Below are 17,463 nucleotides of genomic sequence, written 5' to 3'. Positions count from 1 at the left end.
TAGTTTATTCTTGTTTCTGTTAGATCCATATTTTCCTGCCTGCCTGTCCTCAGTTCAGTTAGCGAGTTCATTTAATCTTTATTTGTTCATTCCCCGTGGTTTCCTGTTAGGTTTTGCTCTCCTCCTGTCCCTGTTAGATCATTGCTCCCTCCCTCAGCTTAATTACCACTACACCTTTCAGCGACGCTATTTGCTCCACCTGCCTTTCCCTCTGTCTCCTCCTCTGTTTATTCAGCCAGTTCATTCCCAATTATTGTCAGGTCCTCCATTATGCTCCCCCTGTTTTGGGCTCCACCTTGTCAGGTTCCTGATCCATGTCTCATCTACCTGCCTATAAGTTTTGCTGTTTCCTTAGTAATAAACCTTTCACCTCAACATGCGGCTCCCTACCTCTCTTCAATCAAACAATCAATCAATCAAAAATTTATTGTCAATTACAATTTGCATTGCAATCGAAAAATCAGTTCCAGTACAACCGTCCATCACATACACTTAAACAAACAAACATCTGCACTTTTCCATTTGAGTTGAGTGTTGAAAATCCATTTTCAACACTCAACATTAGGACAAAAGCTAAGCTAAGCCCCTCACACACTAAAGCACAGAAACATAAGCAGTATTTGAACATTTTGTAACATGGTTAATATTGATTTAAATAACTGTCTTGAACTCACCTCCTTTAGAAAAGAGTTTTCAGACCCTTGCCCCTCATTATATTGTTTCTAATTTTTGTTTATAACTTTGATATAAAATTGGAATAACTATTAAATAACTAGAAAAATAATGGTCTTTTAGACTTACTAAATCCAACGGTTTAAGAATGATATTGCTTATTTTTGTTTTATTTCTTGTAAATATATATATTTTTTAATCTCTTACATTGTTGATCATCAGATGCATGATGGTCTTCGGGATGAGATCGCGGATGCACTTGTTGACAATAGCCATGTAGGAATCCACCAGATTGCGGATGGTTTCAACTTTACGCTCCAGCTGAGGGTCCATGGAGAAGTTATCGGTGGTGGTGGTCGTCTCGCTCTCAACCTGCAGGGGGAGAAAAGGGTCGTGTCTTCGTTTTAGAGACAAATGACACCACAAAGGGCTTGGAGTTTAACCAAAGGACATACAGTCGCATTGTGTGACTAAAGAATATGCTGACTTTTTTCCTCCACCTAAACACATGAAGAGGAACACTTTTCCCACTCAAAAATACACTGGTTATCCAAATTAAGTCGCAGGGAAAAAAATAAAACAACAGTGATCATAGACTCACTGACATTACCTGCCTGATATGGGGAATATAAAAAATAAAAGCATGAAGATCAGCAACATTCCTCCTATAAACATTAGAATATAAAACTCCCACATTTCCCCTTTTAGTTTAATGACATTTACAAAATGTAGAATCAAACTGTACTGAATAAAATACTGCTTGATTTTTACTATTATTCATTCAAAAAGCAGCAGTCTAACAGGCTTCTTTGGCACATTCAGACATTCTATGAAAGATTATAGGCTTCTAGCTTGTTTCATACCATCAGATTTATCTATGATTCTGCTGCTGATGTGATACAAAATGCACCCAATGTCTTCTTCTGTTGTCAAAATAGCAGCTTCTTGGGTTATCTGGGAACATTTAGCATTTTTCTTCTGCAGACAATGAAATTTAGTTTAAAGTGGAACAAGGTTGTTTAAATAAGACTTTATGAGCACTCAACATTAAATATGTCAGACTAATGAAGCATAAAGCTTGTTTCCGTCTGGTCTTTCTGTGGCAAAATTGCAGTCACGTTATTCACATTAGCTTAGCTGGCTAAATGTGTTAATCTTTCTCTGTACAGTGCCTTGAAAACGTTTGTTTAAAATTTTGAGTTTCTAAAATTTGTATTTTTTAACATATATCAATGTGACTTAATAATAATCTTTACTGTCACTGGAACATACATTTCAATGAAATTTGTTCTCTGCATTTAACCCATCCCCTTGGGGAGCAGTGGGCTGCCACTGTGCGGCGCCCGGGGAGCATTCTTGGGTTAAGGGTCTTGCTCAGGGACCCAGAGTGGCAGTCAGTGGGAGTTGAACCCAAAACCTCCAAGACACAAGCACACAGCTCTAACCACTAGGCCACCACTCCCCACTATTTAGTCACTCCAAAGTTTATATCAAACGTTTGTAAAAAGTTTTTCACTGGGGTGTGGCATATTTGTACCTTTACTGGCGTATGTATCTTTTTTGACAATGCCTTAAAATCCAACCATGAGCTCAGTGATGACAGAATCAGAAAAAGCAGCTGCATTGACTTTCAGACAATCTCACTGAACTGTGCCTGAGTGGATTCACAAACCGTGGTGGTCTTCTCAGGGTAGACCCCAGCACGTAGGAGAGATGACTTCCAGCTGTCCACGTCATCCTGGGAGTCACAGGCCAACTCCAGAGTGCGATTGTCCTTGTAGACATTCCTAAACAAAATAACGTGCTCACAGTGAGGAATCTTAGCCCGTCTGATTTGTAAAGCATTCAGATGATATCATATTACGTAATATATGAGACTAAATTAAGCTACGTGGCTTCTCCCACATGGATAGTTTCCCGTTGGATGTTTAAGAAATGCCATGTCAACGTGTACATGAGGAAACTGAATAAAGCTGTTCACAGAACATGCTGTAACAATCAGTGAAGGTTCAGCCATGAGATGAGACATTTTCACACTGATTCAGTGTCTTATGAAGAATTTGTAGTCGTTTAAAGACCATCTGCTTGCTTTGTCTATATGATTATTATCGGTCTATAATGAAAACCTTTCACTTTTCATAATCTCTAACAATTCCTTATTTGATCTAAACAGGTTTACTGAATAAGCCAAAACTAGGGATGCCCTGATCCAATCCCATGTATATGCACAGGGTTTCAGTCAAGGCCTTTTTAAATGTTATGCACCAAAGGTCCAAGCGAAACCCAACTCCCGCTACCTGTTGTTGATCTACAGTCTGTGCTAATGTCAGCCACACTCTCAGTAAGCCTTGCAGCTGTGTTTGCACGGCCCATCCCCCCCCCCTCTTTTTAAAAAAAAACAATCCCAGCTCGTTTTAATTTTCCAACTTGCAAATCAGTATTATAGGCCACACACATTATCTTGTTGCTCTATCAACTCATGGTTTGATGGAGCAACATTTTACAATGATGCTGACAGTAAACAAGGAACTGTATTGAGTGCTGTAATTCCCTGTGCGGTTTGTGAATATGTCCTGCTCTGCGTGATTTGTTCTGGTCATATAGCTCAGACATCCCCAGGTGTTCCGCCGAAAGTGCTTAGAAAGCAGCAAAAATATTATTCCACACATTTTAAGACGTTCAAATCCAAGTGCTGAGTACACGAAGCAGGAACAGCTTTTTTCCATAAGTTTGTTTCTGCACGTTTACCTAGGTCAGCACTGAATTAGCCAAATCATCTGAATTAGCCAAATTAGCATGCTAGCATTAGCCAATCACATCAGCAAGCTAGCTGTACGTGTCCAGTCTCAAATATCTTCAGAAAGAAGTTATACAGGGATGCGAGTCAAGGCCTGCTGTTAGACGAGTTAACCAATGTTGGAGAAGCAAATTGAGGATAAAACCTGCATAAAACCCAGCTGAAGGTCGAATAGTCATTATTATCAAGAAATGTAAAAAGAGCTGCAGTTTCACTAGTGAGTGAGTAAATTCAAAATCACAACTCCAATACAGACATGTGGAAACTTGTGGAAAATAGTTATATATATATATATATATATATATATATATATATATATATATATATATATATATATATATATATATATATATATATATATATATATATATATATATATATATATATATATGTTTGTGTGTGTGTGTGTGTGTGTTAGACAAGGTATCAGTTTAGCAGTATATTGTCTCATAACCCTTAGTTTTACTGTGCAAAATTTGCAAAAATTTGTCTATGAGCCCAAATCATGTGCAGCAGACCTGGACTCAGTGTTGAAGATGGAGAATATGTGCTTGCTGGACATGAAACTTTTCTCCACATCGCGGACCTTCAGGTTGTCCAGGGGCAGCATATACTTCTTCTCCTTCTCCTGGGAGGGCGGAAAAGCAGAGGACAGCCATGAGGTGAACAGCTGAACGACTTATTATTTTTGATCATTCCAGCATATGTCTGGCAACCAACCGCAATGTCTGATGCTGGTCGGGAAAAAGGTGAACGCAAGTGAGGGAGACAGGGGCAGGCCAAAATCGTGAGGGGGTGACGGGAGGAGGAATGGGGGAGAAACGAGGGTGGGAGGTAAGGCAGGAGCAGAGAAAGGGAAAAGGCAGAATGAGAGCACATGTGGAAATCATTAGAGTTTGGGTCAGGATGCAGTCGTTCTTCACGGTGGGTTTTAACGCAGAGAAGCGCTGGTAGCGAAAGCCCGGGGAGAGTCTGGTCGAGCTTAAGTTGCGTGGCGGGGGTGGTCGCTCATAGGTAACTGACCCGGCTGTTCAGATAAAGCCGAGCTCAAACTCAGGGTTGAAGCGACAGAGACCCGGGCTCAAACAGATAAAAAGAGATCCTTACCCTTTAGTTTACACTTCATCCCGGCCTACGCGTCTTAACTCTGACTGTCTGATTTCTTTTATCTCAACCTCTCAATATTTTCCCCATATTTTTTCTCTCCATTCCAGAGGGGCCCACTTCCTGCCCGATCTTTTTTTGTGTGTGTGTGTGTGTGTGTGTGCTTTTTTTGTGTTTCGAGGGAGGGAGAGAGAGCGAGAGAGATTAAATGACAGCCCGCCGTTAAAACTCAACATCTGGTAGTGCTTAGCAGCACACAGAGAAGCAGGGAAAGGAGGGAGAAGTTAAAGAGATGGCAGGGAGAGGGAGGAGGAGAGACTGAGACGGAGAACAAGAAGAAGAGACAGTGAGTCCGATTCAGATAAAGGTTTGCAAAAGAAAGACCAGCGGCCTGGAAAGTTTTGGTTTATGACCACAGGTAAGGTTTGGAGTACACGGAGGACGACCGCTATGGACACTTCAGGGTTGGTTTCCCCAAGGGGTCACCATGGCCCTTATATGGTCAGCCGGGACCCCTCCCTCTTCCTCTCCCTCCACCCCCCCACCCCCTCCCTCTTGAGTGTCTCTCCTTCTTTTTTGTAATATCCCCTCCCTGAACACGCAGCCAGTGTGTCCCAGTCGTCTGAGCGAATGTGCCACGTCAAGGCTGGATACTCTTCATGGCCGGCGTGACCTGAAACGGACCAGTCCAGGACGGCCAACCTAAGCAAACAAACAAACAGGAGGAGGGGGGGGTGGCGGGAGGTTGAGGGGGGGGGGGGGGGCTTCCAGAAAACCCGGAGCAGCAGACACGGATGAGGCGCACCGCTGCATTTCGATGGGGGGGTTTTGGGGACCCTTTGCCGGAGGAGCGGAGAGAAGGGGCGGCGGGGAGGGCGCCGACGGCAGAGCTGTCCCATGAGCATCTGGAATGGCAGCGCACAAGGCCTGGCTCTCCACTCCGGCTCCGTCCACCCAGTGTTCAGACTACCTGTTCATTGTCATGCTGGTGTACAGTAGTCTGCACATTGGTTAGACTGGGCACGGACCTTCTTCTATCAGTCTGTCTTTCTGTGTGTCTCACTATTTTCTCGATATGTGCAATGTTTTTTGTCTGCAGCCGACATTTCAACCAAATTCTCGCTAGACTTTTGTCCACAGAGCACTCTAACGTTCACCCGCTTCCCGCTCGCTACCACTTTATGGAATAAAGTTCCCTCGCCACTAACATCAGATCTGGCCGTGTGCTCGGAGGCAGTACCTTGGTTTCGAATCAATGCTCCTCGCATAAGAAAGCAAGTTCACATAAGTCATTGCATGAATGAGCGAGCATACAGGCTGCCGTGTGCCCTGAAGAAGATGCGGTCCCCTGAAATGGGAGGGGGGGAGAGGAGCGAACACGGCTGCAAAGCGTTGAGCACGGGCTAAAAGAGCCAGGGACCAATCAATCAAGTGGGCTTTGGGGGTACAGTGAGACAGCCCCAGGGAAGGTATTTCTGTGGGCGGCCCAAGCAAGCAGAGGGCACCGATGTATGCTTGGTGGTAGCAAATGCAGGAAAAGCAACAAAAAAAAAAGGACTACAAAAACCACAAAGAAAAATGCAAACGCACACAAAGCAAAAAAATCTAACTAATCTGATTTTTAGCCTGGAACGAACCCTCTTGCTGCAAAAGTCAGAAGCTGCGCATATGACAAAAAGAATAAAAGCAGTGCCTCTGAAGTGTGGGAGGATGTTGGAGTGAAGGGTATTGATATCTAATAGAAGGTCCTCTCTTCACTGAAATGCTGGACACTGATGTTTGGATTGCGAACGTTCCTGCCAAGAATGCAAGAAGTTCCAAAGGAACTGCCAGCCGCATTAACGTAGGGAGGAGGGAGGGCGCGCATCGGCGTACGTGAACGCGTATGCGACCGTAGAAAGTTCAGGAGGGTGTAAAACAGAAATACACACGGCGAAGCTAGCGGAGTCTGTAATTACGGACGTTACCGCGCTAACGTCTCGGATGGAAATCTGTGCCGCCCCCCATGTGCCGTGCCGTCTGAGGGCTGTCGTGTATTTTGGGTGACTGCGAGAGGGAGCATTTGGTTGGGATTGGGACTGCTCCAAATTCTTGTGAAGAAGAAGTGAATGGCTAAACTCCGAGTGAAAGGAGGTGTGGAGCAATGTAACGCAGAGGAGAAGGAAAACTCCAAAATAAAAGGCAAGGTACAGGCCAATGTCATTTATGTGAAGATGCATTCAGAAATACTTGACATTTCTTAAACTTTATTTGGTGATCAAAAACCGCAGACGTAGCATTTTGTTCAAAAACTCGCCACGGTGTACCTCTCCTGAAAGTTCATGATGGCAAACGACCAAATCAGGACTGCTGAGCAACGACGCCGCATCAAGATCAGCTGAAAGAAGCTGCCGTGTGTCTGCCTATCTACACTTGCTGTGCAGAATGTCCCCCAACCTGTACAGCAGGCACAGACAGGCAGAGAGACGCCAGGCTGCCAAAAAAGAGCCCAGCACGTCTGACCAAATGCTGCATCCTGTTGATGCAGGCCTGTGGATGCAAATGGCGGTGGGATTTAACCGCTAAAGCCGAGTGCCGTTTGTCAGTCTAAAAAAGGATTTACTTTAAAACAACTGTATGTCATTTATCCACGTGGCGATGGTTAAAATGTGTTTTTCGTTATTTGATATGTTCTCCCTTCAAGTCCTCCTTGTGCCGGACTCTGGTGTTTTGTGTCCAAAATCTGATTTAGAGTCTTTGAGGATTTCAAGCATGACGCCAACTGTTTAGAGATTAACACTAACTAATAATTCTTTCATTAGCGTGAAGGATGCATTTCCAATGCATTGCTCCAATCTCAGAATGTCAGTGATTCACGGGAATGCTATTTTATAAAACTTCAAACTGCCGGCATGTTTGCATGTTAGCCGTTATTTATGCAGACGAAGGAAGGAGGCAGTGAGCTACCAACAATGTTTCTGTCTAAAATAAATACTGAATGAATTAAAGATGAATGAAATAGATTTTTTACCTGTACTGCTACAACATGTTGCTTTTTACAGTTCATTACTATTCCATCAGGTAGTTCCATTAAACAGAAACACATCATCCGTTCTCAACGTGTGTTTCACACAGGAAGATGTATAGTGGCGCACTTCCTCCTACCTCCATTTCCTGTTTAAGTATTTTCAGCTTCTGCATAATTAACAGTCCGACGTGAACATGACAACAATCATAAAACAGCCGTTTTTGAGATTGGAGTTTTCTATCAAGATGGTAAATATCCTTGTTGGTCTTTGGTCCAGCCTCTGGGACCAACTCGTCTAGATTTATCCTAAATGAAGACTCTAAGAGAGTTATCTGCAGCAAGTAGGATATCATCTGCTATAATCTTTTAAAAGAACTTTGCTTCAAAGGTTCTGAACTGTCCATTTAGGAACCTGCTGATTTTTATTGAGTTGTTTTAAAATGTTTAATTTGAGGATATCAAACGCAGGATTAAACTTTCATGAAGACAGCCTCTTTTTACTCGGGCTGAATTTACCTATGCATGACGTAAGAAATCTAAAGGTGGCTGCTTCCAACTTACCTCATCATCCTTGAACCAGGAGAGACTCTCAGCAGTCAGCACAAACCAGTACTCCTTGGCTCCTCCTTTTATGATGCTGATGTTGTTGATGGTCAGCCAGCCTTTACGGATGACCTAAAGTGGAGGGTAAAGCCAAGAAGAGTGTGAGTGAAAATGCAGATGACGTCTGCAGCACATCACAAGCTTCATCTCCCTCAGAAAAAACAAATCAGCACAGCACATGGTTACGCTTCGATCGTGTAATCTGAGCAAAAGGACGAGACGAAAGGAGTGCGAAGGTTAAGTTAGGCGTGTCGCCGGGTTTCCGTGACTCACTCGGAGTCGAGCACATTGCCGCGTGTCAGTGCAGCCTCACACAGGGAGCTGTGTTCACGGGAAGATGCCTGTGTTAGGCATGTTTAGTGCTTCAAACCCACCATAAAGCATGTGAGTGTCTTCAGTGTTGGGTTTAGTAACTGGACAAGCCCTACGCAAACAGTCCCATGGGTCCATTGCTAAGGGATTACTGGGTTAGATTACTGTCAGACCTGCAGCACCTAAGACCGCCTAAGGAGGTTACCCACATCTTTATAAAAGCCCCTTCTCCTGGCCGCAAATGTTAAGTAGGTAGAGATGTTTTGTTAATGCCTCTCTTGGAGGGTGGAACTTGTATCAGGAGAATAAAATGGTGAGATTAAACTCTTCCAACCAGGCAGGTGGAGAGAGGGCCTGCAGCAGGAGGGAATGTGGGCGTTACGAACACCCTGCAGCATCTTTGTTTTAGTGCGAGTTAAAGAAAATGTTTCTGCCCCACACCAGTCAGTTAGCCTCCTGTGGTGGAGAAAAAGGGCAGCAGTGCTGGACAGCACCACACACTGGTAAGGAGCAGAACTGCAGGCACAGATGACATTGCAAACCACGACCCACGATGAGCGATACTCACCAACAAACACCCATGTGAGGGTAGCTGAGATTCTCACTAAGGGATGGGGATGAAATGCAAGGTGGCACCTTTATGACACAGGGAGGGTTCAAACAAAGGGAAACGTCTCAACAACAACAACAACACCAGGTATGATGGTGGCAAAAAAAAAGGTGATACTTAACAAAGAGATGTTCACTAGAGATGCACCGACGGCAGAATTTGTTTTGATTTTTAAAAATCTCTTCTAATTCTGATTATAACCAATGGTATATTATGCACAAAAACACTCTTTGCACGTTCTGGAGCAATTTAACTAATTTAACAGTAAAATGTTAGAATGAAAATAATTATTCATCAAAACGTTTGAAAATTACAGAGCTGTCAGCCTCTGGATAACAGAAAATGTACAAGTTCAGTTAAATCCTTCAGGTTGTACAACAGATACAGCTATAATTGAAAAATAAAACAAAACAAAATACAGCAGCTCTTGTTCACTTCTTTACAAAACAGATGATTCATTAACTAACTTAACCTATATGGGAACGTTTTCAATCTTTTTTATCAAGATCTGTTTTAAATAAATAAAAACAGTTTCCAATGTAATATTGGAGAGATAAACTGATTTGCAGATATTTGTTAGATTTATTCATTTCAACTGTACTGGGGCAAATAAGAAGTCTTTCCATGACTGATCGCTTCTTATTTGCATCCAGATACCTGAGACAGCATCACCCAGTGTGGGTAAGAGAGAGCAGTTGGCGTTACACAGCTCTGCAGTTAAACAGAAATTCACTATTATTTTCAAACGCAGATAACACGATTCCTGAGTTGACATCTTAAACTCTTATACTAGCGATCAACAAGGTTGTATTCCCTGTAAAGTCAGGTTAAGTCACAGTTAAGGTCTTAGCTTAACTGTGAAAACTCAGAAAAGCTGGCAACATTTCCTCAGCCAGACTGACTGACTGAAAGACTGAATAGGATTTCTCAACAGGAAAAAGCAACCGATCAGCTTTGCTGCAATGACTGTTACTAGCCATAGCGTCCCTCCTGTTGCTGCAGCACTGAAAGAACAGTTCCCTTTCTGGAAGCATCTTTGCTTCTTCTGCCATCATTTTCAACGTCACACTGATACCTAAAATGGCTGCAGTAACAATTAACACACTGCAGTGTTGTCAGTGCAACCTGACAGTGCTTGGGATGGTGCATTCAATGACTGCATAGCCATTCAGGCCGGTCAAGCAAAAAGTTAGAAGCCGATATCTCGGTGCATCTCTACTGTTCAAGACTGTTGATTAATTGAAAAATTAAAGCATGCACAACAAATAATAATTAATATAAATTGTGTGTTTTTTTGTGGAAACTGTAGGAGTGAAAAAAGGAGATCTTAAATTTGATCCTATGCAAAAGATCAACTTAATAGAAGCGGAGCGTTTTTGCAGATGCATTTCAGTCGAGTGGTTTCTATTTTTCTGTGCGGCAACCGTCTCTGAGCCGTGTGGGCGTGCAACACAACAGCTTTGACCTGCTGCACCGCCGTTTGTGTTGTGACACACCAGACGTAGAATATGCTCACCTGATTGCCTGCTGAACTCTGGCTCTTATTAGCCTGACTGCTCCTCTGCTGAGCGCTGCAGCGGGAAAACAACAACAACACAGAGACGGGGGCCAGGGAGGCAATGGAGAACATGAGAAGAAAAATAAGGAGAAAGGAAAGAGTCAGAGTAAATCTTGTACAAAAAATAATGTTTTGGTAATGCTTTAAAGCTGGTAGTTAACATGCTGAGTGAAGGAGGAAGGGTTCAATCTTTACCTAGCGAAGCCAATGAAATCCTCATGGTTGGTGTTTATGTAAGAGAGCTGCAGATCAATCAGTAGCAGAACCTGCAACCACACACACACACAACATTTATGACGAGACGTTGCTGGAGACAGATGAAAAGCTTTATAGCTGTTGTGTACAACGCCTGGGCCACCAGACAGAGTCCCAGAGGGACCTAACCTGACAGCACGGTGCATAGAGTAGCAGCGTGCTCCCCCCACCTCAACCTGTTGCTGCTAACTGCTGCTTACACCGCGCTCTTACCCATCTTAAGAAATAAAAGCACAAAGTTGTTTTCTTTTGGAAAGAAACAGCGAGGAAACTCGAGCAGTGCTTCATTTTAAGGCAGAGTTGTGATGTTACCATCAGTGTTTCATAGGAGAGTGTACTCTGGCAGCCTGACTAGTTAACCATAAAATATCATTTTGCTAGACTCCCAGTATTTCTCTCTAAAGGCTAAAATGGCAGAATGTTACAATCTTTTGACATTTACTTGAAAATAAACCTATACCAGGCCTAATTTGTCCCCCTGTATATATCTGTTTATTTAAAAATCACAAAATCTTTTAAAACAACCTATTGTTTTAGCTGACATTAACCTTAACTTTTAGCTCACTGCTTGTGAATGAAGTAGAATGTAGTCTTTCATTTTATGAAATATCTTTAGCTGAAAGAACATGATTGATTAAACATGAAGGGACCAGGAAATGTGTGCTAAAAATCAGAGTGAGAAGCAAAAAGTGATATAGATGACATTATTTAATCTGAAATAATCCATACAGTAGATCTGTTTGGCAGCTGTAACACTGCTTGGGTGTTTTTCCATTTTCAAGACAAAAAAAGCAATGAAATGTTTTTTTTTTAATGAATTTTCTTGTAAGTACAATGATATTATGAACATCTGGTACTCAATGTGATCACACAGTGAGACTTCTGCTAGATGCCTCCCCTGTACATACAGCTGCAACACACAGCGAGGTGGTGGCCAGTTTGGTGCTAACCTACAGCTAACCTACAGCTTATTTTGGTCAGGAAACAACTTTTCACTACATCTTTAAATGATCTGTGTTTCTAAACAGTAGGAGGAGAAGTATTGACGTGATTTTTCTATGCACTAATTCAGTTCTAACAGTAATAGGCGACTTTCTAACTTGTATGTTTGCTATAATCTGTACCATTAATGCGATAAATATTGCAGAAACACAAAGCTGTTTTTACCTGGTCCTTGGCGCGACTCTCTCTGTCTCGGATATGAGAGGTGACAATCCTCTCGGTTTCCTCACGCAGCCGCGGGAAGCATTCCAACTGGAGACGAAGCACACGGCATAGAAGTGCATCCACGGATAGGAAGTGTAACATATCATTATGAAAACAGGTCTTTTTAGTTGTGCCATCTTTTTTATTCCCCTGCTTTGGGATTTCAACCAGCCAAGTGAAGCTTGCAGGTTACATGGGCCCCACAAAGGTCATGAGTAACAGGGAATACCTTGTTGGAGCACTGGCGCACGGTGTTGATCAGCTCCTGGATGACCATGTCCACACACTTGACGCACGGCTCCTTCAGCTTCACAATCTGCTTCTTCACTATAGCCTCAAATGCCATGTCAGGGGTGAAAAGCCCAGTCCTGGGGACAAAAAGGGATGATTTGACTGTCCATGTGTTGCATATGTACAGCAATAATTGGTTTATTAACGGATATTTTTATCATTCTGTGCTGCTAACAAGCGGATGGTGGCTTCCTAAGACTGATGAACATGCTGAACACTTAAAATTAATTTAAACACAAATAAAGTACATAATGCAGAAACCCTACCTGATGCCATGAATGTTCTTGATGGCATAACTGATCTCACGCCGCATCTCCTTGTCATCACACTCCATCTGAAGCAGAGAGCAGATCCATGGCGAATGCAGAAAATGGGACAGTAAAAATGGACTGGCGCTAAAATAATTTACATGTTCAGCTAAGTGATTATCTCAAAAACCTGTCTTTTACATACATAAACAAATATTTTATACATAGCTATAGAAGACTCAAGAACCATTTCTAAGCATACATTCATCCTATAAAATATTTTTCTTACACTCACAAAGATCTTTAAGAGGTTTAAAATAATGTATTTACTGTAGGATTAACACCAACCCTAATGTCATCCATATTTGTTGGCACCCTGGTTAAGATGTGTAAAAAGCCTTATAATACAGCCATCTTTTATTGCAGTCACATATTTTGAAACTCTTTTTAAATCCTACCTTTAAATTAAGTAATTTTATTCAGTTGGAGACAAATCCCATGTTAAGTAATATTGGCAATATTTCTTAGTAGCCCTGCCTCAACACTTTCCGAGCCTTCTTTTACCAATAGGACATCACTTTGTCCTCCCCAACAAAAAGTCAAGGTTGGAGAATCTAGAATGACCAATGACACTGGATAACCCCTCGAGATCATCCAGAGTCCTGGCTTGTCTCTTTCCTTTAGTGCCTCCAAAGTTTTTCTTTAGGATCTATGTCTGGGGACTAGATGGCAATAGAAGATGGTCGATATTGTACCTGGTGAAGCATGTTTATGTTGGTGTATCATTATACTGCTAAAACTCATTGACTACTCATTTTTAGTCTAATGGCAGGGTTCAGTAACCTGACGCCGCCAGATAGATTTGCTCCGCATATCCATCTGGAAACCTTCCGTTGAAGTAATTTTGGGAAGGGGCGAAAATACTGGTTAGCTGATTGGCCTATGTTGGTGACGAAGCATATGACGTACTCGTCAACATGCTTCGTCGTCGCTCGTAACCACAAGCCAAGCTACTCTTGCTGCTGCAGGTAAAGGCTCGTTAGCTCAGCAAAGAAATACTCTGTAATTCCGATAAAACTTGCTCGATAGCCACGCTAATGCTAGTTTCATCGGCTGAAGCCGCCATGTTCTTTAGACTGAAATGTCGATCTTCTCGTTGCGTCACACCTCAACCCGCCTCAAAGCCAATGCTGATTGGACGTTCGTTTGGTGAACGGCTCCAAATTTTCTTTAACGGAGAGTAACCAGACTGATCTGCGAGTGAAACCTTGAAAGCTCGCGAGATCAGGATGGTCTCACGAGGCTAAGAGTTCAGGGCTGCACAGTGAAACAGCGATTAGCACTGATGCCTTAGAGAAGGAAGGTCCTGGATTCACATCCCCACCCAGGGTCTTTTGTCCTGGAGTTTGTATGTTCTCCACAGTCCAAAAACATGGCGGTTAGTTTAACATAGAGCTAGTCTGCCGTTACCCTCACCAGCATAGAAAGTATTGTTGGATCAGTAAAAAAAAAAAAAAATTTTGTGTGTGTCTTTGCTCTGTCTTGTCTAACTCTCAGTTGAGAGTTTACACCAGTTGTACGTTTCTTCCTGTTAAAGGAGAGTTTTTCTCTCCACTGTCGCTACATGCATGCTCGGTATGAGGGATTGCTGCATCAATAACAACACAGGAGACTGTCCACTTTCAGGAAGAGCTAATGCTGTTAGTCAATGGCTCAATGCAATCTGCCGGGTTACCTTGGATAGAAAGCTTTTTAACCAACCTGTCTGGGTGATTTGATTGAATTTGACTTTGTAAAGTGCCTCAGGGTGGCATGTGTTGCAAATATAAATAAGTTGCGCTTTATAAATAAAACTGGAAACTGAATGCTTTTTGAATTGAATGTAGACTGGCGACCTGCCCAAGGTGAAACCCCCACCCCCACTTTTCTTCACCCAACTTCACCAGTTGGCATGTTGATAGGATCTATTGGTTGTTATGGAGACCTCTTTTACCCCAAATGGCAGTCTCCGCTGCAACTCTACAACAGCTAGCTTTAAATTTTATTTTCCCATTCTCTTCTCTCTGCCTTGGGGGAAATTAAATGTACTTCATCTGTTCAATACAGTTCCTGTTGTTTTAAATAGTTCATGTACTACTCAGGAATACCATAAACAAAAAGATTGGTGATTGTTAGGGGTGCAAAAAAAAATTATGATAAAGACAGTTATTTTATAGGCAGGGTTTCTAACTCACTGAATAAATGCACTCCAGTATAGTGGTTAGATTTTTCAAAAACAGAATTTAGAATTTATATGGCTGCAATTAAATATTAATTTAGTGCATTTTTAGGCTTTTTGCACATTTCTACCAGGAGGTGCCAGTACCTGGAGCGATTCCATTCCTTCAGCTATATTATACAGTCTTCAGTTTTTATTCTCAGTAGTTCACCTTGACGAGCTCAAAAGGAAAGCGCTCATGAAAGACGCGATTGATTTTTGCTCCACCAGACAGCTCCACGGTGTCCACCTGATCCCCTGAACCCTCAATCCTCTTCTCAAAGTCAACAGAGAACTGCTGCACCATTCTGAAACACAATAAATATGCAAAAAATAAATTAATAAAACACATCTATCAGCAGGTTAATGCAATTTCTGGTTTCTGGCAACTTAAAATGTTAACTGATAAAGAATGGCAACAAAAAGGACAGAAATTCCTTTCTCATCGTCTTTTGTCAACAACATCTCGTGTTGCCTCTGCTGTGGGAAAAATGCTATACTGACTGCAGCAGCTGCTTGGTTTTGCGAGATGGGTCATCAGGCCGGTATCCACGGTATTCTTCTGCCTCCTTGTCTAGAGCCAACAGCTGGGCCTGCAGCTTGCTGCGGAAGGATGGCAGGGTGTCCCGAATGTGGTTGGTCAGTTGCTGAGGAGACACAAAACCGACAAGACACAAGATTATATCATATCGAAGACAACAGAAATCAGTTAATTAAGATGTAATTAATATGTAATTAATATGTAGTTTAAATCACTGATCTTTGACATGTCTAGGATCATTTCTCAAAATCTAAAATGTGTCCGTGTCATGTGCTTCACAGCAATGAAATAAGATTCTCATCCAAAAGCAATCCAGAGAAAATCTGGAATTCTGGGAAATCAGGGGGTTATTTGGAGCTGGACCAGAGAAACACCCTTAGCCTTGTAAAATCTACATGAATGTGCCGAGTGATGGAAGCAAAAAGAACAAAGAAGTAGGCCACTCTCTTATTAATTATGTAAAGTGCACCATGGGATGGAGGGTAAATCCATTGTCACCTGGTTGAGCACTTGCTGCAGGCGAGGGGTGCCCATTTTATCAGCCATGTGCCTGTATGCTGGGTGGGACAGGAAGAACTTCCTCTCAGCCTCTATAGCTGCCTTAATGTCTTTCTTGCCATCAATGTCCTTCTGACTGCGGTTTACTACGCCAATGTACCCTGGGGAAAAAAAAAGAGGCAAGGATGTAAACTGAGATATATAATGTAATGAAAACATTCTGATAAGTGGAGTAAAAGGTCTAAAAAATGATACCATGGTGAAATAAAAACAAAAATACACACCTCTTCGCAGTGGCAGCAGTTTATTCTCCAAAACATCTCGGGCATCTGTTCCCTCGTCCATCAAATCCAGTTTGGTAATTACACCAATCGTCCGCAGACCTTGACAATGCAAAAAGCATGAAAGCAGGTAAAATGCGAAACTACTAATTACATACAGTACAGTAGTGCCAACATATTCATACCACTTGAACATTTACACATGTTGTCAAATGACAACCACAAACTTTATTTTCATTTTTTTGGCATTCTATGTGACAGACTAACACAAAGTAGAGCATACCTCTGTTGAAGAAGGGAACAGATACAGGGATTTCTAAATGTTTTAACCAAAAATCTGAAAAGTGTGGCTTGCATTTGGGTTCAGTCCACTTGATTCTGATGCAACTAAATGAATTTCACTGCAATCAACCTCCTTAAGAACCTTCTCCTAATCATCCTAGTCATCAAAGTACATCTGTGTGTGATTCAAGTTCAGTATGAATAAAGTCATTATGTCAAGGTCACCTAATAGGTTTATCAGAGAATATTAAGCAGAATAGAAGCAAAGAGACCAGAGGTAATTCTGGAACAGATTCACTGTTCAGGTGGCGGAATCTGTTAACATAACAAATTTTAGTCATGCACTTCACAAATCTGTAAACGTGCGTGAATGGCTGAATGACTGAATACAGTGTAAAGTGCTTTGGGGTTGTAGATGTCCAGCATTCCTTCCATGACTGATTGCTTGGTCACAACATTTTCTGGATTTCCCTGGCTTGCCTTGCTCTTGTTGGACTTTTACCCAATCTTCTGATCTCTGGTCCCTTGTCGGGTTCCTGATTCTACATTCTCCAAAGTTTCTCTCAGCTTCTTCGCTTTCTAAAGTAACCGCTGTGGTCTAAAGCCTCAAAGCTCCACCCTGGGTTCTACCCTTGGCTCCCATTCTCAGAACTCCAGCCTGGGTTCAAGTCTCCAAAGCTCCAGCACCGATGCCGGCCTTCAAGATTCTTCTGGCGCTGCTGGCCTCCTGAACTCTATGCCTGTTCCAGATGACCTTCCGATCACCTGCCTTTATGCTGCCGTTTTTTTTTTCTTGCACCCCATCCAAAAGCCCCTCCTCCCACCCAGGTTATGTTAAGTTTTTTTTTTTTTTTGTTTCTCCTGGACTCTGTTTAAGCCTCTCCTATTCTGCCTGACACCTCTGTATCGAGTAAAGCCAGTCGTCATTGCCAGGTTGCTCC

The 17,463-nt window shown here is 42.3% G+C and overlaps 1 protein-coding gene across 1 annotated transcript in view; it reads right to left on the bottom strand.

Moving 5' to 3' along the window:
- Positions 1 to 17,463, bottom strand: part of dnm3b (dynamin 3b) — a 39,299-nt gene that overhangs the window by 10,326 nt on the left and 11,510 nt on the right. The window contains exons 6-18 of the mRNA XM_036137954.1: positions 16,244 to 16,342; positions 15,960 to 16,120; positions 15,425 to 15,567; positions 15,093 to 15,228; positions 12,682 to 12,749; positions 12,354 to 12,492; positions 12,086 to 12,172; positions 10,859 to 10,929; positions 10,622 to 10,676; positions 8,142 to 8,255; positions 3,988 to 4,097; positions 2,345 to 2,459; positions 880 to 1,044 (exon numbers count right to left, since the gene is read on the bottom strand). Coding sequence (XP_035993847.1) covers positions 880 to 1,044; positions 2,345 to 2,459; positions 3,988 to 4,097; positions 8,142 to 8,255; positions 10,622 to 10,676; positions 10,859 to 10,929; positions 12,086 to 12,172; positions 12,354 to 12,492; positions 12,682 to 12,749; positions 15,093 to 15,228; positions 15,425 to 15,567; positions 15,960 to 16,120; positions 16,244 to 16,342 — 1,463 coding nt within the window. The remainder of the gene's footprint in view (positions 1 to 879; positions 1,045 to 2,344; positions 2,460 to 3,987; positions 4,098 to 8,141; positions 8,256 to 10,621; positions 10,677 to 10,858; positions 10,930 to 12,085; positions 12,173 to 12,353; positions 12,493 to 12,681; positions 12,750 to 15,092; positions 15,229 to 15,424; positions 15,568 to 15,959; positions 16,121 to 16,243; positions 16,343 to 17,463) is intronic.

The sequence above is a fragment of the Fundulus heteroclitus genome, chromosome 6 (genome assembly GCF_011125445.2).
Source record: "Fundulus heteroclitus isolate FHET01 chromosome 6, MU-UCD_Fhet_4.1, whole genome shotgun sequence".
NCBI lineage: Eukaryota > Metazoa > Chordata > Actinopteri > Cyprinodontiformes > Fundulidae > Fundulus > Fundulus heteroclitus.
The sequence above is the reverse complement of the archived record's forward strand: the minus strand, read 5'-3'. Positions and strand labels throughout refer to the sequence as shown.